Source organism: Chlamydotis macqueenii, chromosome 1, assembly GCF_036417535.1.
Source record: "Chlamydotis macqueenii isolate bChlMac1 chromosome 1, bChlMac1.mat, whole genome shotgun sequence".
Classification (NCBI taxonomy): domain Eukaryota; kingdom Metazoa; phylum Chordata; class Aves; order Otidiformes; family Otididae; genus Chlamydotis; species Chlamydotis macqueenii.
The window spans coordinates 25054743-25079334 of NC_141556.1; the positions used below are offsets into that span (position 1 = coordinate 25054743).

A 24592-nucleotide genomic window follows, 5' to 3' on the forward strand; every position below is an offset into this window, starting at 1 on the left:
CAAACTGCAAATTAGTTAAACAGTAAGGAAGAAAATATTTTAAGTAACTATTTAAAATGGTCTTTTAAAATAAATAATCACTATCCAACTACCTTAAATTAATTCACTGCAAAATTAAAAGTTTGGAAATATCTCATGTACAATAAAAATGCTATTTTGCTAAGCTTTTTTTTCATGTAAAAAATACTACTCTGCAAGTCACAGCAGTGACAAAACAAAGATACAACACATTCAATGGACCGATAAGGTGTCCTCAATGCAGCTTGGCTTTGCTGATCTTCTAAAAAATGACAGGCATTTTTGCTATAACCAGACTCTTTCAAACATAAGAATAACAAACTACCCTTCAGAATCATTCTTACAAATTTTGTTAAAAAAAAAAATCACTGAAATCAGTTTTGGTCCATAAGACATTACTGTAATTTTGCATTCAAGGACTTTGAATGAGGAGAGGCCAGGACAGGGTCTTCCAGATACTGGATTTACTGCAACTATGTTTAAATATCATTATTAGGAATTAATTCTTAAAAGAAGCTTGGGAAATTCCAGTCTTCAAATGTTTCCCTGAAAGCAGCAACACATGCTGTTAGAAAATGCATCTTGAGTAGAAAATTAGATCTTTCTGAGGAATCTGGATTGATCCTATTAGGTTAACCTTTTGGTGAATGGTATGTCACAGGATGAAGAAAGGTCAGTGTCTTATTTGAATAGGCACCAAAGGCACCGAGGGATGCACAGCCTGTCCCAAATGCTTCAGCTTATATTTCCCATTTTATTGACATCTAGTCTTTAGTCTTCCTCCCCCTCTCAGGTCCTTCAGGGCTAACCAACCCTGTGTATTCCCTCCACAAACTCCTCCCTTTGCTGGCTTCCAAATTGTTCTCAGCAGCTTCTGCACCTGCAAAACCCTTCCTGGGACTCTGCTATGTACATGCTGAAAGTACTTCCAACAACAAAATATATATTTGGATTTTTTTCTAACAGAATCACATTGAGGTTTTAAGTTGACCAACATTTTCATAGTAAAGCCCTTTCCATCTAACAAAACTCATGTTTTTTAATGAAAGGAATTTATTTCTTTTCGTTATCTGGAGTCTATTTTTACAACCTATAATTACAAATTGAACACTCTCCTCTTTTATATTTAAGGACAGAAATTTTATGGAGTTCAGAGTTAATTGCTAGTTTCTTTTTACATGATTATTTTAAAGTCAGACTACCATGTAACAATCCTAATTATGAAGCTCGTTCTTGTCTCCCTTACACACCCAAGCCCCTCAATGAGAAACTGTAGCTCCATTAAAGGAACAGGAAGTTTTGCCACTGATTTTGCCACTGATTTGCCTGCACCAGTGAGCTCAGCTGTGATCTGAGGGTACAAAAACCTCATAACATTACCTAAAAAGCCCTCAATTCAAACAGCTTGGAACAGAATTTCCACAAATGAACTGGAAGAAACTTTTTCCTTACCCTATTCTCCTTTAAAGCAAAGTACCCCTTATCCTTTAAATTGCCTGCTCGACCAAATACAGGTTTTAACAATTATTTCCAAACAATAAAATACATTTCTTAGTAAAAGAAAATAGAGAATTTAACAAGAGGCATTGGTTACTCTAAGTAAATTTTTCAACCATTTATTCTGCTTGTGAGAGAATTCTACTAATTAAAAATCCTTAAGTTGACATCAATAACCATGCATGCATATATGTAGTGACCTCCATCTGAGACTTCAAAGCCAATCTTGAGGCTGTATCTTGAATTCTACTCTTAAAATGAATGTAGGAAGAAATCAAGCATCCTGACACTCATCTGAAAAAGACACTAATCCTGAGTTTCTAAGTGATCTTCGTCCCAGGGCATGCACAGAATAGATGCCAGTTGGGACAAGAAAGTGCAAAAATCTTTCTTCAGTCCATAAATAGCTACCACTAGCAACAAATACATTTCATACATCCACACAGCTTTCTGCAATTTAGCATTCGATACTTCACGCATTATTCATATCCACATAGCTTTCTGCAATTCAACGTTCAACACTTCATGCAATATTCTCTGGTACTCCATATCATTAACTTGTTACTTCGGTTTTACCATCAGCTTCAAGGGAATTTAATCAAAATAAGTCTCTCCATAAAAAGGAAATAGATTTGCTGTGAACAAGCAATATATAAACTATATAATGTTTCATTTAATGGAAACGCAAATTTTCCAAGCTACAAGCATTGATTACTTGAAGTTACATATAATTTATCATGAAAAGTACAGCCTCTTTCCAAACTACAGGCTTCTGCAAAAATATACCAAAGCAAAATAAGAGAAGAAGATGAGAAAGCAAACTTTTATTTTCACTCTTAGAGAACGACACACAGAAGTCGGCAGGAAGTAAATGCTGTCTTTGGAGAAGGAGTAAGGCATACCTTTTGTCGGAGTGCTGGCTACAATCTGTGTGAATGGTGCCTTTTGAAAGTTCTCATGAGGCATATATTACAGGTAATTGAATTCAACAAGAAATAGATAACTGTATCAAAGTCTACATTAGAAAAGAAAAGTTCTAATCTTCATCTCAAAGGGGAAAGATATTGGGTCCTTGAATGCTCAGAATATATGGATCAGTGTTAACCCTCCCCTCTTGTGTACTCTGAGGCACAATAGAGGAAAGGACTCATGTCAGCATGAATCTCCTAGGAATCTTGCAGAGGAGGATAGACAGAAAAAAACCAAGAAAGGTCTAGCCTTCTAGTGCAGATTCCACATTTCACATAAATGTATCCTGGCTTTCATTAGGAGAATGTAGCACTATGAAGTTCTCGGGACCATAGCTCTTCATAAATAACTGAACCCATTCACTTTTGAGGTCAATGTAGAGAAGACCACAGAGTGAGTATCTGGCCATTTTTATTTTTTTATTGGTAAAACTTACAAATGTTTCATCTCTCTTCCCAGAAGAAAGGGAATTAAAACTATAGAATGTATGTGGAGCTTAAAGTACAAACGAAAATAGAGCTTTTGGAAAAAAGATAAAAAAAGTCTTCTGGAAGAAGTTCCTTGTTAATCCAGAATAGGAGCCAAACCTTCACTCTGCTGTATTCTAGTTTCTTTTCTTCCTTCTCTCCTTTCTTTCATTCCTATTTTTTTCTCTTGTCCTTTTGCTCTACTTCATGGCTTGGAAGTTTTCATCTAGTTTTTGCTAACCTAAAGTTGTCCATTTAACCTTCCTGCCAGCCATCATTCCATATGCACTTCTTTCCAGATTTCTGATGTTTTAATTGCTCTATTTAATCGGTTTTCATACACCTTACCACACAAAGGCCAACCTAGTGGGCCGGGCCCATACCTTCATCTGCTGCCAGGGCAGGCTCACATGACACTGAAGAAGGAACACAGGCAATGGCTGAAAGATGGTTGCAGTTGTCAAAGCAGTCAGATCCTTTTTCCTACGGTCATCTTGGGAGCAGACCAAGAGTTTTTTAATGGCCAAATTAATTGCTCTGCCCTAGTCTTAGTGGCTATCTCTACCCCAGAGCAGGCAGACGCATATTTTGCGCATGCATGGTGTCAGGCGAACACAGTCACCTGAGTGCGATAGAAGCAAGCTTCTCAGCCCTGGTAAAAATGACAGCTAAGGGCAGGCTGTTGCCATCAAATTAACTCCCCAGGGAAAGCAAGCTGCCAGCAGTGGGCTGAATGATGGATGAATTGTTCTCTCAGGCTGCATATAACACACAGATCATGGCCCGAACATTCTCTTCTTCTTGTATCAAATTGAAGCTCCCCTTTTCACCTATACATTTGTGCCTCAGCCCACATCTCAGATTTGATTTACCCATCATTACCTTCTTAGTCCCCAGGGTCTCATTTGGATTTCATAATTTACCTTTAGCTTTATGGTTGTCATTTCTCAGTATACTCCTCTTATACCGGTGATTCTTAGGCTGAGCCCCGTCATCATCAGCAAAGCAAGCTCCTTCATATCTAAACCACTTCTTTATTAATTGCCACACACTCACTTTCTCAGGGCTTGTCATTACTAATTTTATCATAATTAGATTAAGGGTGAAGAAAGATCTTATCTACTCCGAATGTCAGGTAAGTGCAAACTAATACTTTAACATGACTGGGGTTTTTTTTTGAGTAAATAATGGAAATTCTATCAGTATCAATTCTGCCTACTATGAAGGTATGCAATGAAAGAGAGATTACAGTATTAATATGGAGAAATCACATTCTATATTCTCTGTCTAGTGCATATTTGCTAGTTTGATGTCAACTAATTGCTAAATCAAGCAGTGATGAAAGGGCCGCATTTTAATTTATCCAGCAAAGCCTGGCTTATTCCAAATGAATGGGCTCACTGCTCTTATACTGGCTGTATACTAGTTTATTTGTGTTAGGATGAAGCTTTATTCATTTACTAAAATGTGTCTGGTCTCTTATGAACTCCGTATTAGCACTGGAAGGAAAGGGGATGGAAGAGTACAACTGTAGGAAAAAAGGTTCTGTTGGTTTTATTGGCATCTTAATTTCTAATTTTATCTTCATAACACTTGCAAGGCTACATTTGTGTGTAGTGAATAATAGGTGGTTCTTGTTCAAGCACTAAGTAGTCCACATTTTGGGTCATGTTTTGCATACTTTCCTACATTAAAGAAAACAGATGCTCCTGTATACTGGGAACTAATACTCTTTCTCAAATTGAGTTTGCTATATGGTTACTTGCATTAGCAGTTAATTTTTTAAAATTTCTTTCTGAGCAGCTGAGTCACTTAAATCCAAGAGTAGCTCTTGCATACTAGTTCCTACCCTAGTATTATCTTACTCTTACAAATTTATTTCTTGTCTAATGTATGTCAGAAAAACTGTAATGCCTAATAGATGTACACCAAAAAAAAAAAAAATATGGACACAGTCTAGAACGGAGTAGAAGAATTTATTTTTATCAGGATTTGCACTAACATGTCTTTTTTTCCTGTCAATATCATGTTAGATTTATTTATTTATTTCAATAGGAAATGTCAGCTTTTGTTTTTTCTCCCTGTAAAACTTGGATATTCTACACAACCATCATGGAATTCTGGCTTGGAGGAAAAAGAACAAAGATCTTCCCTTCAGAGCTGCAAGTAGAAGATCGATTTTATTTTCTAGAGTGAATGCAACCCAGTCAAGCACATGTTTCTTCATGACTAGCGCCTTGGGTGGATTCTTAAAATAGCACTCATTATAGACATTGCATCAAAAAGAATGGGAGTTGTTTGCTCCAATTAAAATAATTGAGAAATTTAGCTGAAACTTTTTTTCCAAATATGTCTCCCTGAAAAAGATCTTAAGCTTACAGAATTTACATGCCATGCCAGCCTGTCTGTTCCCCCTTGCATGCTAAAACTCTTTCCAGGCACAGTCTTGACAAGTTCAAGTGTTTAACACCTCTTCAAATGTTCTCCCCAAAAAAACAGTTAATACCAAAGGTCTATACTTTTTGGTGCAAACCAGCGAAGTTCCTGTTTGATCTGTAAAGCACAACTATATTCTGTCCATAGAGGTACCAGTGTGCCATGCTTGGCAGCAGTGAGTTTTATCGTCAGATTTTGGTTTTGCATATTGTGCATGGAGGTAGCATTAAGTCTGGATACATTCATTATAAATGAAATGTACTATTGCAATCAAATCACCTTTCAGTCTAAGAATATACATTTCTGTTTTGAAAACAATAAAATTTCTTGGGATTTTTTTAGGTTACAATGGTCATCATGGCCTGAATACCACTGTCAGCATTGACTTATTAACAACTATTATTATGATTTACTTGTAATATTGCCAGAACATCCACAGAATCCTATCTGCATTGGGACTGCAGGTTGTATAAACAGAATTTAAATTATAATCTCAGATATGGATGCTTGCCACAGGCAGCGAGTGACAATTACCCAGAATCTGTTTTGCAGGACTCCCTTCTCCCATCTCAGACAAGAACTCTTCTTGTCTCTAGAAGAACAGGATTTTCTGAAGAGAGATCTGGGTCACAACCACGTGTGGCCCGGAAAGAGAAGGAGGGGAAGAGGACGTTCCCTACGAGCAGGAGAAGAGGAGGGCTTGTAGTTCACCCACAGACGAGAGGCCAAGTGAGGGAAAGGGGGCAAAGGGGTGGTGTCTCTTCCTTCCCCAAATCCACCACTGCTCTTCTTGTGTCACTTAACTTCTCCTCGCAAGTCTCAACATGCGTCTTTCTATAGTTCGTTCACTATGTATTTGCTAAAAGTGTTACATACCTATGCATCTTTAGAGTTCACGGTTGTGGTGATGCCAAGAAACTTACATAAACAACTCCTGTTAAAAGCAAATATATAAAGACTCCTCATCTCTTGCTCTGAGTATTTTTCTTCTCTGTTATGATGAATGAACATCTCATAAACTGCTCTGCAATAAACTCCATCTGGCTGCATTTTTTTAAAAAAATAAGAAATTGGTAGCATTACCCTCTTCATTTTCCTCACAATGTGGAAGAAAGTCATTAACAAGTGAGACTGAAGGCTTGGGGTTCACTCACTTCATTTCACTTCTCTCTGGGTTTGGGATGCGATGCCTGTAAAAGTCACAGCAAGACTAATTCAACTCCTTCCCCCAGTCTCCTTTTCTAGTAGTTACAATGGTGAGCAGTTGCAGACTGCAGCAAGCACCAAACTTAAAAAACATGAGATAAACAGAAGCTGCACAAGTGCCAAGTGTGTCTCATTTGTAAACTTTCTCCTTCCTTCCTCCCACCCCCCCCTTCCTTCTTCATTCTGTCGTTCCTTTTTTTCCCTTTCCTTTTCTTTTTTTCCTCTTCTTTTCCTCCATTTTCCCTCTTCCTCTCTTAACCTCTCTGTGGGATTTCTACGAACTCTGGTAGAGAACTGGAAACTACTATTAACACTCTTCCTCTTGTCAGTAGGACTTATCACTTTTTTTTTTCTTTTCTAGTCATCATTAGAAGACAACAGAAATCTGGAAAGGTCCTTTTATTAATTTTTAACATATACTTTTTTTTTTTCTAAGGGGAGAGTAAAAAGAAAGGTGGGTTTTTATCCACTGCTCACTTGTGCAATTTAAAGCTTTTGTCCATGTCCATATCTGTCTTTATGGTCACAACTTAAAAGCCAAGATTTACTTCTGAATTTCAAGTAATGGATACAGAGCATCACCTCCCGGAAGTCAGAATTGCAGATAACAATAATTGGAAAAGTGGAGAAAAAAAATAATGCACACTGTGGTAACAATGCATGGTAACTGGCAGCAAACACTGACATGTGAATGGTGACCCATGTCCTTTTTTACCTGGCAGTAGGAGGGCATAAGAGAGAAAAGCTGTTCTGATTCATTTGGCACCAGGGACCACCTAGACAACGTGTGTTGCAAGACCTCACGGAATGGAGATGGCAGCTAATAGAAAATAGCTGCTGACAGCCACCAGCCCTACACCCATGGTCACATGCCCACCTTCACAGCATGAACAAGAATGATACATGAAGAAGAATGACATAGGTAATTATTCTCACTATTATTATAACAATCAAACATAACCTGTGGACCCAAGCTGTACCAACTCCTTTACATGAGGAAAATCTAACTTATAGCTATACACAGCATATGAACAATAAATGACAGCAATTAGATAAAATAATATCAGTGGTTTCCCCATTGAGTATATCAGTTCCTTTCATGAGATGTTAGAGCTTGGTTTTATACAGATTTTGCCATTTTTCTGTGATGACTTTCAGGCTGGGACCATGAGGTGACAGGCCTTGTTGCAGTCCATGGTTTCTGGTACCACTGGATCACACAAGGTAGAAATTTCCATTTAGGTTTATGATCAGAGAGGATCCACCATGGGATCCACCATAGGATAAACGTTCAGATCAGATGGTTTGACCCAGGTTGTCAGGTGTAAATGTACACGCAGTCTCACCTAAGTGAAGTCATACACCTTCAGGAAGGCTGTGCTCAGGCAGAAAGGGCTGGATGCATGGGCTGATGTGAATTGCATGAGGGTCAACAAGTGCTGGATCCTGCACTTCGGTCACAATGACCCCATGCAATGCTACAGGTTTGGGGAAGAGTGGCTGGAAATCTGCCCAGCGGAGAGGGACCTGGGGGTGCTGGTAGACAGGCAGCTGAACATAAGCCAGCAGTGTGCCCAGGTGGCCAAGAAGGCCAACAGCATTCTGGCTTGCATCTGGAATAGCGTGGCCAGCAGGAGTAGGGAAGGGATCATGCCCCTGTACTCGGCACTGGTAAGGCCACACCTCAAATACTGTGTGCAGTTTTGGGCCCCTCAGTATAAGATAGACGTTGAGTTGCTGGAGCATGTCCAGAGAAGGACAACAAAGCTGGTGACGGGTCTAGAGCACAAGTCTTAGGAGGAGCAGCTGAGGGAACTGGGATTGGTTAGTCTAGAGAAGAGAAGGCTGAGGGGAAGACTCATGGCTCTCTACAACTACCTGAAAGGAGGTTGTAGGGAGGCGGGCGTTGGTCTCCTCTCCCAAGTAACTAGTGACAGGACAAGAGGAAATGGCCTCAAGTTGCAGCAGGGGAGATTTAGTTTGGATATTAGGAAACACTTCTTTACTGAAAGAGTGATCAGGCACTGGAAGAGGCTGCTCAAGGAAGTGTTGGAGTCACCATCCCTGGAGGTGTTCAAAGAACATGTAGACGTGGCACTTCAGGACACAGTTTAGTAGGCATGGTGGTGTTGGGTTGATGGTTGGACTTGATGATCTTGGAGGTCTTCTCCAACCTCAAAGATTCTATGATTCTATGATCTCGTCATCAGACGCAGCATACTTAGCTCCTCGCACACCAGTGCTCACACTGTACTACTATCTGGGCACCCTACTATTTACGCAATGCCTCTGTTCCTAAACTGACTTCAGAAAGTAGGGGGACACTGTCTCAGCTTTGCAGACAGCAAACTGAGGCAAAGAAGGTCAGACAACGTGCTCAAGTTGACACTGACTGCCACGTTCAGTTCCCAGGCCTCATGATTTTCAGTTTCCTCTTGAAATCACCGGAATGCATTAGGTCTCCAGGTGAATGTTTCTCCTCACCTGTAAGTGTTGCCTGTGGCTTACACCGCATGCAAGGGGCTGCTCCAGGGACTGCAAACTGACCTGCCCGCACCCCCACTTCATGTCCCATGGAGACTACAAAGGCTCCCTACATAACTGTTGTGCAGTGGGAGGCTGCCCTATAACACAGACTTGGAGCTAACCTTTTTTTCTCTTGAAAGAGCTTTAGAAATGCAAAGATACTCTTGTTCACATAAAACACCTCTGAGTAAAGTATTACTATTGCCACCTTACAGAGAAGGAACTGAGGTGGACCCGTTCAACACCTCTGAAAACTCTCACTGGCAGGAATGGCTAGAAAAGACATCACAGATTGCTGCTTCACCAACCCAGCTGCTTTTTATACAGACTAATACATTATTTTTTTCTTAGCAGCTCCTCCTGTCTTCTCTATCTTATCAGCTTCTCTTTTTGTATTTTACTTTATTTCTAAATTCCCTAGGGCAGGTGTCATACTCCTGCTGTGTTCATACAGTACCTTATGCAATGAAACCCTGGTCACTGACAAATGCACTTAGATGTCGTCGATACATAAAAAATAAATGATAGTAAATTCCTTGATTATACAGCATTTTCACACGTCAGTTTAACCTCAGATCCCATTTTTGTTTAAATATTCAACATGCGTAAAAGCCCAGTTAGGGGATTAATCTGTCCACAGAATGAAATAAGTGTAACATGTAATTTAAACAGCTGTATTTCCCATAACTAGCTATATTTTTCTCAGATGTTCGTAACATTTTTGAAGTATATTGGTATTGCATCAATAGGCATAGTATTAACACTTAATGCCTCAGTGGAAAGCTTTCGGACAAGCACTAAGATACATTTGTCCCTTCATTTTACGTGGACATAACTTTATTTTGTTATTATTCTGTAAACCCAGTGCAACAGCATTTGTTCCTTCAAAAAGCAACCTGAAGAGTGTTTTTCACTTACTCAAACATCCATTAGGGAGAATTTACTAAGCAATTAATCAAAGTAAATAGTATGTTTCTGAAAATGCCTTCAACAGGTACACGTTATTTGCATGTGACAGCACTACACTAGCTTAAAAATATCCACACATTCTTAAAAACAGAGTCTTTCTATAATGCCTTTTTCTTTCCTTAAAATGTTCTTATTTTCTTTCTTCTACCCATGAATAACTGGAAGTTATTTGAGGAAGTGTAGAAAATTTACAAGCAAAGACTACACTGCTTTATACCAAAGAACCTCTCAAATTTTAATCACCTCATGAAAAATTGAATAAATTAGGGAAACAGTTTGGTGGATGACATTGCTGAACCCACAACCAGCACCAGTCAAGCAAAGAAGACAGCTTCACATATTTTGCTCTCAGAAAACACCATGACAAAAATCAGGCTTCTGGACTGCAGTTAGTTAGCTTCTTTACAAAATATTCCTACCCTTGAAAGCAAAACAATAGGCTTTCAGATGCATCTTTATCATTTTTTTAAAATCTTATCAATTTTTTTTTAGATCTTACTAAAGTATCTGTGTTGGAACATAAGATAGGACAGGTCAGAATATTTTCATTAGGTTCATTTCTAGCACTGTATCAGAATGTAGCCTTGTAATTGCATAGAAATGAAAACAAAAAAAACAAATTGAAGAGGGAATGAAAATAAAATTCTTCAATTCAGTCTTATCTCCAGGCTGTAAGTACATGCAACTGCAGACTTCCTAGGACTTTCACAGCCTTTCATGCAATATAGAAATACTGAAATGGGTTCAAATGGCTTCAAATTGAGTTTTGGAAGGAGCAGCAGCAAATCTTCCCCTGGCCCTCTGCCACGCCAGTGTATTTAGCGTTTTGCCGCTGTTCTGTCGCTGTGTCTCTCCAGTTTAAGTCATGCTTTTATTCCTGCTCTGGAGTGATCAAAGCATTTCCATCTAAGACAGAACATTATAATTGCCAATTTCAAAGGGTTTTAGGAAGTTGCTTCGTAGATTTAAAATCATTAGCAACAGCCTTAGTGCTCATCTAGTCAGTTATATCTTCTAAGTGTTACACAAGCGTTAATTAATTATGGGTTTGACTGAGCCTCCAAGGTTTCAGCTGTATCGGGAGCAGCGTAACATGCTCCACCTCAGCTGAAAGCCTTGGAGATACGGGGCTTTAGGGAGGCCTCGTGACTCACTGGGAAAATGAATCTTGTCTCTAGGCCATCTAAAGCAGCTGTTTTCCTACAAAAAGGAGCACATGCTGTATTTTCTTCCAGGACGCTGCAGCTGTTGCTCACCCGGTTGCCATACCTGCCCGTGGCAGAAAATCTCCCGCTATTCCAATGAGGGTGGTGCAAACGCATGCATTTCCTACACAGACTAACGATACAGCCACACAGTTTTCTTTTCTGGGAGAGACACAATACACTTTTGTGTCTAACTGATTCAGTTTCTGCAACATAAAAAAAAAAAAAAAAAGGAACTGGTCCAAGATTGCACAGACTTTGTGGATCCAGGGTAAGTAGGTGGCTATTGAGAGATGCCCAGAAGACCCAAATAAGCATCAGACCGACCCATCTAGGAGATACAGCAGCATTCTTTGGCAGGTTTCAAAACTACAGGAGACAACAGAAATCCTGGTGTTTTTCACATTGCGTAGTAGCTAGATAAAAGACAGAAATAATCAAACTGACAGGGACTGGAACCCCACGTCTCAGTCTTTTCAGTGAGAGACATCACCCAGCATGGCCCAACCATGGACCCAAGGCTTTAATCCAGCCTGCAGAACATATTTTCTGGCCTGTCTCCTCTCCCCCGTCACAGACAGAGTGGCCCTTCCAGCAGCAGAGGTGCCTCTGCGGCCAAATGCCTTCCTCCACATTTGTGTCCATCCTAGCAGCCGCAGCGAAGACAGTGATGTGCGGGGAAGGGGCAGGGGGAGATGAGGAGGAGCCACAGCAGAAGCAGGAGATCAGGGGTTTGCCGCCCACATACAGCAGCAGCGGCTGCTTCTGGGGCAGGGTAGGGGGGCATGGTGAGGAAAAGAGGGCAAAAATCTAGTCTGGCACTTGGAAAGGCTGTGCTGGACCACCTTATCTCACCCATTAGACTGGGTAGTTAGGTTTTCTCTTCCAAACCTCTCCACTGTTCCCATCTTCAGCCTGGGTACAGACCAGCACCACTGCCCACCCTCAGCTGCGGTGCTCTGTCACTCGGTGGGTAACGCTGCTCTCCACAGCTCTGGTTCAAACCCCCTTACACGGGAAAGGTTTGGGATCGCTGTCTCCTGTTTCTTTGGCAAATGCTGTCCTATTAGATGATTAGGAGAAGTCTCCAGTATCAATCCCTTATGGCTGTTTCAGGAGCAGTAAGATCAACAACTCTGAATTCCAAGATACTTTTTGTCAAGCCCAGCCATCCAAACAAAATGTTTCAGCACCATTATTCCCAAAATATGGCCCTATGAGGCGCTTCCCACTTTGTTACGTTTTTATACTTTTGTGTCTACACTGATCTTTATTTTACCAGCCAGGCCTGCACATCCCAGCACTGGACGTGCCCGCTGCTATGAATCCCAGCCTCAGTGCCGGTAACGCCTGTGCTCTGTATAGGACGAGCATGACACCTAATCCAGCGTTTTCAGTTCCACTGCGAGGTGACCAAACCTCTCCTTTGATTTAACTGTAAAGCTACCCTGAGTGGGTCAAATTTCCTGAGGCTTTCAAGTGAACAGCAGATTTCAGGGGATCAGTGTTTCATGTTTTGAAAAACTCTTGCATATCCAAGAAATTCTTTAACTAATGCACAAAAACTCCTCAATAATTACAATTTTTTCCATGAAAACCTGGATTACAGTTTTATTCAGATGCAGTGTTTGCAATTGTGAAAAAATGTGTAGATCATACTAGAAAAAGCTGATTAATCCATATTACCTTATTCAGCAAAAACAAGGTTACATTTTCTGGTTGTTCCATACACATTTTCTATTTTGCTCAACTGCCTGTAACCTAAAATTATCCATTAAGCACCGCAGCCTGATTAGCTTCACCTGGTTTAGCGGAACCCGCTTTCTTCCATTCAGCGGGGAAATAAGGGAATTTTTTATCTGCTGTAGATTGCACTTGTAATTTGTTTCAATATGATGACTCTCTTTTCCTACTGTAAACACTTAAATAGTTGACAAAAGCTAATCAGATCATTTAAGATGTGCACATATTCCTAATGAAGAGTATACATCCGTTCCTGTTGTTACCCTTTCTTCCATGAGTACAGCCAGACAAATCTCTAGCAGATTTTGTGTCGCAGTCTTATCACCTCACAGAAAAAGTCTGGAATTTCCCATACAGACAGAGAAGACTACTGCCACGTGGAAACGGATTTTCTCTGCTGATTCCCCTGTTACGAATCCCACAGTGGATAGCACAAACCAGAAAAGACTGAAAAATACTCAAAGAATAGCTCCCCATAATGTTTTGGTATGGATGCATTTTTCTCTAATGGATTAAAAGAATAATTTCTAGTCTAAGTATTCCTGAATTTATTCTGTTGAATGTAATACTGTCTTGACCTCTGCTCAAATAAATGTATGTTAAATATAGAAATCTCTTTTCTCTCTCTTATCAAAAGATACAAAAAGCCAAATCTTTGCCTAAGTAATTAGACAACCGTGCAGAAACTAAAACCCATAGAGAAAAAACATCAGGAATTTACATTATTTTATACACTGTTTATTTCTCATACATACTATATTAATTTATGTATTTGGGGCTCTACAACCATACAGATCAAGCAGTAAGCAAAACATGAATCCCTTTTTCCTCATCTCAAATACAGAAGCTAATGATAATACAAAATACGGGAAGAAACAGTGAGGAGGAACTGTATCAAACCGGTAAGAAATACACATGAAACGGGGGCAGAAACCCATCAAGGAGGACCCTTACAAAGTTGCAGGAGTAATTTTACATGAGCAGATGAACATGGAACTGCCTGTGGCTTTGCAGAAATGTGCACGTGGTGAGGAGAGAGTTCACGGGGCTATCGGGGAGGCCAAATCACTTACACGGGAATGTGAGAGGAGGACATGGAGAGGGCTAACACAAAATGGGTGGATGAGCCTGAGAATATTCTCAGAATTAAGCCAATGTCACATTTGACACTGAAATACAATGAATTGAAATTTCCTATGGTCGTATCATGTGAGAAAGTGAGAGCTCTGCCGGTTCTCACAGATCTTCTAACGGCTAGTATTTTAACTAAACCCTGAGCTCCTGAAGTCATACAACCACATGAGATTTCAAATACTTTTCTTTGAGGGAGGTTTCGTACCTTGTGCTTGTACAAGTAATCTTATTTAAAATAGCGAACCCCATCAACAGTCTCAAAATGCAACAATTAAACACAAAATGTACATTTTTAAGTCTCCTGACTTTATATCAGACTTTCTTTGTTTTCCTGGACAGATTTATGATATTTTACTACTCAGTGTTGTTTGAAAAGCTGAGTGGTACCGGAGATGCTAGGTGACCACTCAGCCCTAAGCACCTCAGCTTACAAACGCACTGGTCCGTTGTGAGGAATGACTGGTTTACGCTGTTTCAGCGGCGGGCAGCCGGCTGGCACAGCCACGTGCACATCGCTCAGGTCTCTTACTCAGCACAGTTGAAACTGCACCGTGGTACTCACCGACTCCTAGGTCATTGATGGGGGACCCTCCTATTGCAGGAGCCACAGGACTTTCCAAAATCCCATTGCTGAAACGATTAGGAACCTTCTTCCAATTTTCAGCTGAAAATTGCACATTGCCAGTTTATATCCATTTGTTTTTTTTTTTTTTATCAGCACTATCCTAAAACTTAAACAGCTCTTCTGGATCTTTTTATCCTTGATGATGATCCAGAATTTACTCACACACTGTTCCACCAATATGAGCCAGAAGTAATTCATGTTTCTACAGCAATATCCAGTTATTTTTCAGATAAACCTAAGTTGTGTTAAAAAAAAAAACCAAACAATAAAACAAAACAACACAAAGCAAAAACCCAAAGAGAACCTGGCTCCTTGGGATTTCTCTGCAACATTGCAAGATACTTGAAATGCAAAGCTACTGTCCAAAAACCAAAGATTACAAAACAAGAGGCAGGCACAGACCACACAGGACTCACCCCAAACCGTGCGGGTGAGGGGTGGATGGGTGCTGTGGCGAGCACACCACGGAACATGAAATGTCCCACACACCCAACAGCCCTGCTCTGGTGACTCGCATGGAGTCCCAGTCTGCCAAATCTGTTAATTATCCTACTTACACACACCTACCAGAGTAAGAGTTACAAAAGCAAATGACAGAAACAACTGACATACGTATATACGTGGAACAAAATGATTTTTCCAAATGGCTAGAAATGGATGGAACATGTTGGTCAGCCTGGGGATGGAGCTAGAAGACAAACCGCCTGCAGTAATACTAGGTCACTTTTATAAAGCCAGCTGTTACTCTGATCATTAGCTATTTAGCCTAAGCAAGCAGATGTTTTTCTTTTTGGGAACTTCTGCTGAAATCATGGAGTTCAGCATATACTGCAATTGAAGAATCAAGTCCTTTTTTAAACGTTGATTTCAAAGGCTTAATTTCTCTTCAAAATATTTGCTTTAGCTTTCAAAAAGCTTTCAGTTTCTTCAATATAAGCTGCCCCTGCAGAACATCTTTCTTTTTCAAGGCTTTAATAGCTTTGAAAAATATCATTATATTTGGAAAAGTGTATTTTGTATTTGATACAAACCAGTCTAAATCTCAAAGAAGTCACTAAATCCTTCCATTTACTTTCGGAAAAATTTTACTTTGGCCTGGATAGCTCATAAAAAAAAAACAAAAAAAAAAAGGTCAGGAATTGTCAAATTCTGTTAGGGCGCTTACAGAAACATATGTCTTCATTCACTAAGATACATTTGATTTCATCTATTTTTATGCAACATCCTTTATCTACAACATTTCCAAGACCAATTTTGTAAGAAGATTTCGGTACAGGAAAAGTACTTTAGATGTCTCTTATTTCACCCTTTCTGATGTTATTGTTCAATCAACTCTTCACTGCTTTTACTGTTAACCTATCTCGGCAAAAAGATAAATCAGGCAGCAAACATGGATACCTCTTCAAATGTTACTTGCTTTACATTTTGGCTTTCTGGTAATCCAATACTTAGCAGAAATCTTTTGGCAGTGAGGATGACAATTCAGAGCCAAAGTGCTAACAGATATACTGCTACTGAAAACTCTTAACAAAATCTCTCACTGGTCAGGTGAACAGTCCTAATACCTTCATACAGAAATGTAAATGTTTATATAAACAGAGGGAGGTAGATTCAGATTAGATACTAGGAAAAATTTTTTTACAACGAAGGTTGTGGAACATTGGAACAGGTTGCCCAGGGAGGTGGTAGATGCCCCATCTCTAGAAACATGCAAGGTCTGGCTGGACGGGGCTCTGAGCAACCTGATCCAGTTGAAGGTGTCCCTGGTCCTTGCAGGGGAGTTGGACTAGACGACCTTTAAAGGTCCCTTCCAACCCAAACCGTTCTATGATTCTAAATTGATGAATGGTCTCGGCATAGTGGGATCTGAAGCATGTGCAGTAAGAAAACAGTAAGAAAAAGGCAAACTTAAGTGATGTGGTTGAAAATTTCCTTGCAAACTCTCCCAGGCTACATTTCCAGCTCCAATTCCTGAAATGGATGTGGTTTCCACCTGCTTAGCAACCCTCAGTAGGTTTCTCTTGCAAGATCTTGTCCAGTATCCTCTCAAAACACTTTGTTCCCACAGCAACCTACAGCAGAGTTTCACAAGTCTATCGCTTGTTGCAGGAAGAACTATCCTGTTATTTTATTTATTTTTAAATCTGGCTCCTGCTGCCTTAATTTGCTGTCTCCTCGCTCTTATATTGCAAGAGCGAGTGAAGAATGGACTCCCACCACTCATGAGTTCATAATGCTCTACAAAACAAACTCTTAAATTGTCTTTTTTTCTTGGCAGAGAGTCCCAGCTTACTTAGTCATTCCTCAAAACAGATAGCTGTGGTATTCCCTGTTGCCATTTTCTTAATTTTTTTTTACAAGTCTGCCATGCCCTTTATGAGATTAAGGGAAAACAAGTGAACACAATATTTAAGAAGCAGGTTAGCTATGATTTTATGCAGTGGTATAATTGATGTTATTTGTTCTTCTCTTTATGCCTTCCCTCAATTCCTAGCTTTTGACCTTTCTGTAAAAAAAAAAAAAAAATAAGCCAAAACACTTCACCTCAAGTGTGTAGACTTCCCTCATTTGACAAAACTGGATGTTTGGAGACAGGGAGATGTGTGTTCAAACCCCTTGAGCTCAGAACAGGTCTTCCCTCTAGACTGTCTTAGTAAAATGTTTCAGTCACTGGGCCACCACAAGGGAAGGTGAGACAGCCATCGCCTTGTCTTTTGGCTTAAACAAAGCAACAGCAGTAAGCAGATGAAGACACCTGATCCTGTCAGCACGTATTTTGGGAAGTCTTACTGACTTTGGGATCAGGAAAGTCACCTGAAAGAATATTTGTGTTTGGATCTCAATTAAACTTAGAAGGGAAGACCTCTGGGGAGACCTTATAGCAGCCTTCCAGTACCTAAAGGGGGCCTACAGGAAAGACAGGGAGAGACTCTTCAGTAGGGCCTGTTGTGATAGGATGAGAGGTAATGGTTTTAAAATAGAGAGAAGTAACAGATTAGACATTAGGAAAAAAATTTTTACACTGACGGTGCTGGAACATTGGAACAGGTTGCCCAGAGAAGTGGTGGATGCCCCATCCCTGGAAACATTCAAGGCCAGCTTGGATGGGGCTCTGAGCAACCTGATCTGGTTGAAGACATCCCTGCTCCTTGCAGAGGGGTTGGACTAGATGACCTTTAAAGATCTCTTCCAACACACACTGTTCTATGATTCTATGAAAGAGGCACTGAGAGGCATATAATAGGGTCAGGTAAGGCACAGAAGAGGAAGTGTACCTGCCTGAAACCTTCCCTGGAAGCTGTCAAAGGTACTAGCTGAGTCAGGGACCCTTTTAATTAAAACGCTGGGCTCAGGCACCTACATTCCACCAGCATCCTACTTTCAGGGCTGAGCTTTCCTTATCAGATGTAGGACAGTATTTTTGTCATCTATAGGACTTTTACCACAATAGTGATTTCTGAAATTAGCTAACTCAAACAACAGCTCCTGCAGCTTTCAATTAGTCATGAAAAACATTGATTTCCAGGGTCAAATATAGCTACTTCTGGTGGATCAAAGGAAAGTTAAGTCAAGTATGGACAAGAAGTAGAAGGCAACAGGAGCTTTCAAGAGGCATGCTTCATCTAGAATAATCCATGCAAACAAAAGAAACCCTCAGCTTGTTTCTAACATGTCCGTTTATTTCCACCTGAGCCTCAAAACTGAACAGATTGACACCAGTAATTTGTATTCAGCAAGCAACCTGTACCATACCTTCCTATAAAAGTGCTCTGCTGCCAACAGTTCCTCAACGACCTGCCGGAGCCAAGTTCCATTTACAGTCCCAGCCCCTCGGAAAAATTTGCTAGCTTTCATTTAGGGGATTTTGTTTATTTAATACTGTAAGTCCCTTTCTTCCTGTTGATTTATCTTTCTAATGCAGAAGCCTTGACATGTATTCAAAAAGGTAACTTTTGTCTTGATGGGAAAAGCAGCTTATTGAATAGCCAAAGGATGTCTCCTACAGGAAAGCCACACAAATGGTGCACGAAGCTGTGAGAATCGAGCTGCTAAATAGGAGCGGGGGGCTCCGGAACTGCCACAGACTTCCAGGCCCTACGGGAAATACTGAGAAGCACGGCACGTTTGAAGAGGAATTGAAACTGTCAGCGAAAGAACAGAATCTGTTCACCCTTACATTCCTAATTAGAGAACTCATAGTGGGAAGTGACCACTGAAATGATGAGCACAGAAAATGAAGGAAATCACCCTCCTTAAGAAATGTGAAAGTGCCTGCATTCATAAATTAACATCCTGATTTACAATCCAGATTATAATTACAATAGTTTCCAATTACCGCCTTATTTTTATACATATTATTTAGTTTCTCTCCAGGAATTCAGACAGAGGAGTATATTTAGAGATGAAGTAATGCCAAATACAACTTAGAAAACTCTCCTTATACATTGTATCAATTCAACATTGGAAACCACAACTTTAACTATTTCAGGCATGTCCTACAGACCAGTGTGCTGAACAAATATTACATTACACTGACAGTAACTTTAAAAAGTCATTCATTTCTGCACAACTTTTAATTTCATTTCCCTTTTTCAAAATAAATCCATACTGTATATTTAGATTTTGCTATGTATCAATCTGCATGGTACAAAAATGCCTGACATATAGATAGTTATAATACAGACGGTTAAAATAAGTGGTTTAATGGTCCTAAAATCCTTATTTTTGTTACAGCTCTTATGTTTCAGATATGGCAGGACTAAATTTCTCCACAGGAACTATATATCATCATCCATAAGAACATGTCACCTTAAGTGTAAAATATGCTAAAGCATTAAAAATAATATACAGTAATATTACTGTGAAGTAATTGAGTTTGAGGTACGCCAACTATCTCACCTACAAAAATATCGTCAAAGTAAGAGGTTAGTGCAAAAAAGAAGGATCTGATCCCACAGTCCCTTAACAGTCTATTGAATCTAAACACGCAGACATGAGAATGAACAGAAAATGTGATTGGATTTGTAAAGTGGAGCCAATCCTGTCCTTCAGATTCTCATTATTAGCTGGGACCATCCAGTAACGAGAGCAGAGAAGTTGCTTTTCTTGTTGGTAGTGAGATGCACACTGTCTGCCAGCTCGGAAATACAGTCTTGGTGTCAGTTATATAAGAAAAATTAGAATATTGGGGAACCATTACTACTTTTGTGTGAATAAAGTCATGGTACTGGGATGCCAGAAACAAACTGAAAACAAGAGAGAGAAATCTCTTCTAGAGAGCGAAAAACTAAAGTGAGACACAACTAATTAAACAAATCATAGTTTAATTAGCTGCACTTTGAAAGGCAAAACCCTGGTTGAGGTCAGACAGTCACAGTAGTAAGGTGTAGATGAGCTTATTTTGAAGACACTTTTCACATTATTTGGCAAAATTACCCATATATTTTCCTAGTAGAGCAGGGAATATTTTTGAAGTCTTGCCTAAATATTTACACCTCTTTGATTCAAATTTAGCCACAACTGTAATGTAATTTGTTAAAACATGTCCCTTTTTCTATTAACATTTTCTTGCCTACACAGATTCATAAATAGTCTACTCATTGAAAAGACTCCAGTTATTTTTTCCATAAGCACAATAAGACAAAAGCTCCAAAAAGGGCACACCCCATTAACTTCCAGGAGGTTATGTGGAACACATCAGTAAGGCAGGGCAGAATTTCAAAGGATAGCTTCAGCCTGAGATACACGTAGGCTGAAGATTACAGAGTCACGTATTTCTCATTTAAAATAAAAATGTAAAAAAGCAAGTGAATTGTCCATGTATTTTTTTTCCTTTAATTTTAGTAACAGAACGAACTGATCAGGAAATCTCTATTCTAACTACACAGTAGTGTCCACAAATAATCACACAGGATGCCTCACGTGCCCTTACTTGTGACTGAATAGCATCTCACTCCACAAGTAGTTCCATTGAACTTGGCTGAATGGCACTCGCTGAGAATACTCAGATAATACCCTGCTCCATAAATAATTACATCAGTACTCGGCTTCAGTAGCACTGCGGAGGAAGATACTGTTCCTGTCTCAGCAGGGATATTAGAATCAAGCCCCTAAGCATTTCTTCAATAACACAGAGAACGAGCTGCCACCGTCTTGTCATTCCCCAAATAACTTTTCGCCTCTGCCCACTCTAATAGGTTTTTCTGCAGTGAGGTTGATTTGACCGCCTTGTCTTTTCTCAACACATACAAGACTGAGATTTTCCTACTGAAACTCCCTGAGGTAACAGCAAACCTCCCAAACAGATTCCTCGGAAAGGACCTCCTATAGAGCTCCGTACATGACCAGCTGAGAACTCAACAATGTTTTTTGCAACTATAAGCAAACGAGGCCGGGATCTACATGTTGCCCACCCTCAAAGTAGCAAGAGCAGCCTCCAGAACGCAAAGGCAGGCTGCCACGCTCCTCAGCAGCGTCCTGTTCACAGAGCCCCAGCTCTGGTTTCTTCCATACCAGAAACACCTAATGGTAAGGGCCTGCCTGTCCGACTCAGTCCTCCCCACTGATCAAGCCCTAGGAACCATACACTGGTAGTACACATCCATTTATTTTATTTTTAAATTAAAAAAAACCACAAGGCAATAATGTCAAAATTCAACAAAATATTTACTCCTATGAACTAATATTATCAGATGATGAGAGCATGTTTAGTTATGGAGAGATACTCAAAGAGGAACATATTCAGATGAAATCTGATTAAATCAGTCCAATAACCTGTACAGGGTATTCATTTTGGGGAACAATCATGTCATTGAGCACACTGAGCAGTCCAGCTCATGAGTCTTCAGAACGAACCACCACTGAGATCAAATCATGCATCACATCTAGAAAGGGTGTCCCCTTCAGGTCAGGTTTGAAAACAATAGTATATCAGTCTAGAGAAAAAAAAAAAAAAAGTAGCTGCACTTCTACTCATGTGTGAATAAAAAACTTGTTTTCCCATCCTGACGATCATTTAAATTCATTGAATTTAACACACACATGCACACCATATATTTGAATATTACATTACACAAAACCACCATACTTCTAAAAAGACATGAGATTAAATTATTAAAAAACCCCATAGGTTTCAATAAAAAAAAAGTTATGTTTATGTCTTGCATTGCTGGCAATGTGGTAAGATCATCTGAACACTGAAGTTAGTCTCCAAAATTAAGCTGTGTTGTATTACGTTACGGTCATATCACGGCATACTTGTACTGTACTCACACATTTTCATATACTCCACGCTCACATACAAACACCTGATAATGTGGTCCTTAAAACAGTCTTGGGAGTACCTCTGATTTTAGGAAACAGGTTGGCAGTGTAAGAAAGATGTTATGAAAACTTGTCAAAAGTTCTATTACTGGAAGAGAATATTGGAATAAGTACTCTATTTTCAGAAATAGGTTAGTTTAAAAGTGACATTAAAATGCTATTAATGCCCTTCCAAAGATCACTCTTTTTAACTAATGGACAGTTACATTCGTCATACTTACAGTTGAATTATCCCACCGTACTGTCAGAAAGGAGATAAAAATATTTTTCACATGACAAGGTTTTAAAGAGTACTTTCCCCTAACTAGCAGAAGTTGGCAGGAAATCGCTTTCACTCCGCGTAACCCAACACCCATCTTTGTCTACAGAGCTCCACGGTTTCACAACCAGCACCACCTAATGGGTACAAAAATGTAGGTTAGTGCTGGCTGTGTCACCGAGAACCCACGGTGTAACTGGTTTGGTACCTGCTGGGCTGAAGCTCCCGAGTTCCCCATCAATACAAGCAAATGACCAGTATTTTCTAAGTGATCTATTGGAGAGCTGCCTATGAATCCAAAATCATCAATAATACACAAACCCTGCCACTTAAGCCCCCAATACTGATGTGCCAAAGTATTTCAGAGAACACCTCTCCCAGCACCAAGAGGCTCACCGCGCGGAATAACAGGGCACCGCACGGTTTTTAGGCTGCGCTCCCGTCGCGCGGATCTGAATGAGCTGGAAATTAATTTGCTTACGTAAGCAGCCCTACTAAAATCTATACGTGAATCCATATTCCGCCCGCAGCGTCCCGCGTGAACGCAGCACCGGTATTTTGCTCTTCCAGGACTGAAATTTTTGCACCCGTCCCCGGTCCTTTTCGAAACAGTTCCAAGCGAGAGGCTGAAGTAAAATTTCGCCTCCCGCCTCCCCGGAGAAGCTGGATGTTCGCGCGGGTTGGTAGGGGTTTCCGCTCTCCCTCCTGCCACGGGCGCGCACCCACGCGAGACGCCGCCGTGGGCGCAGAGGGAGAGTGGGCTGAGCTCCGCCATGCCCACGGAGCAACCCTCCTGTGGCGCGGGTGGCGTGGGGGTACCGTGGATCGACGAGAGTAAAAAGGGGTAAGGAAACCCGTTCCCACCCGTGGTGCTGACAGCGTGTTTCCACGGTGTGGAACAGCCGGTGACTGCACCTGCAGCTCTAAGCAAAAGGGATCGGAGGGGGAAAAAAAAGCCCCGGCGGAGCCCCAGGGAGGAAAAGTTGGTCTGAAACGCAAAGACGAATTCACGCAAAACATCACTCACCCACTCTGAGGATGGAGACGAGCTGGATGCAGGCAACCAAGCGCCCGAGAATGAGCATGTCCAAATCGTCCGCTGCCTCCTCCCGCTGCCTGCCTGCCTACCTCTCCGGCTGCCTCGCAGCCTCCTCCTGCCCGCCTGCCTCCGCGGGCAGCTGCGCCTCTCCCCCGCGGGGAGCCGGCTCCGCGCCGCGGCCGCGCCCGGCGGCCGCCCCCACGCCGCGGGCGGGAGGGATCGGCGGCGCTGGGTGCTGGCGGGGCCGCGGTTCAGCGCATGACGGGGGCTGGGCCCTCCGCGCCGCGCACTCCTGCGTGGGAGAGTGCCTGCGGGGAGAGCGCGCGGGTGCGTGGGTGCCCGGGTGGGTGTGCGTCTGTGTGCGTGCGCGCGGGTGTGCGTGTGTGCCTGGTGTGCGTGTCTGTGTCGGGATGTGTGTGCGCGGGAGAGGGGGTGGGGGGGGCGGAGACCGCGCGCTGCGGGGCGGGCGCGCACGTGTGTGCGCGTGTGAGTGTGCCTGCCTGCGTGTGTGTGCGCGAGTGTATGCGTGTGCGGGAGGAGGGGGGACGAGAGGGGGCAGACCTTCCCCCCCCAAACCAGCAGGAGGGAGGCGGCCGGGAGGGGCTCACGTCGCCGCGGCCGAAGCGTGGCCCCGTGGCCCTGGACTCGCCCCGGCGCGCCGGCGGGAGAGCGGCTCCGCGCGGAGCAGCCCCTCGGAACACCGCTGTCTCCCCACCGGCGTGCGAAGGAAAAGTTTATTTCGGCGGGGAGGGGGGTGTGTGGTTACTGCGGTCTCGGAGGACAGCGAGGGGGCCGGTCGGTGCGGCCCGAGGGGCGCGGAGTCCGGCAGCCCTTCGAGGGGGGGGCTGCCGAGCCCCGGCAAGATGCGATGGCCTCGGGACCGGCTCCCGGCCGTGATTTAACCGCTCGGCTTGGGCAGCGCGCAGCCCGGCGGGGTTTGGCGGGGCCAGTGAGCGGTACCGGCCGGTGAGCAGGTGCCGTCCGCGGGCCGGTCCCGGCGCCAGGCAGCGGGGAGGGTTCGTGTTCGCGGGGAACTGGAGTGGGGAGCGAGGGGGAGGGGGCTGGAGCAGCGCAACACCATCAGCCGCCTTAGAAGTGGGTCAGGGTGCAGGCACTGGCGCCGTTTCTTCGGGAAGACAAAACAAGACCAAAAAAAAAAAAAAAACAAAAAAAACC

The 24592-nt window shown here is 41.9% G+C and overlaps 1 protein-coding gene across 6 annotated transcripts in view; it reads right to left on the reverse strand.

Annotated features, from left to right (window-relative positions):
• Window positions 1–23737, reverse strand: part of PTPRZ1 (protein tyrosine phosphatase receptor type Z1) — a 141756-nt gene extending 118019 nt beyond the window's left edge. For 2 of the 6 annotated variants that reach the window (XM_086747287.1, XM_086747292.1), the window contains exon 1: window positions 23405–23734. In XM_086747287.1, coding sequence (XP_086603413.1) covers window positions 23405–23462 — 58 coding nt within the window. In that variant the 5' untranslated portion in view covers window positions 23463–23734. Of the gene's footprint in view, window positions 1–23404 lie in introns of all 6 variants that reach the window. The other 4 variants (XM_086747302.1, XM_086747280.1, XM_086747312.1 and 1 more) reach the window with 4 other exon arrangements.
• Window positions 23738–24592: the final 855 nt, after the last annotated feature.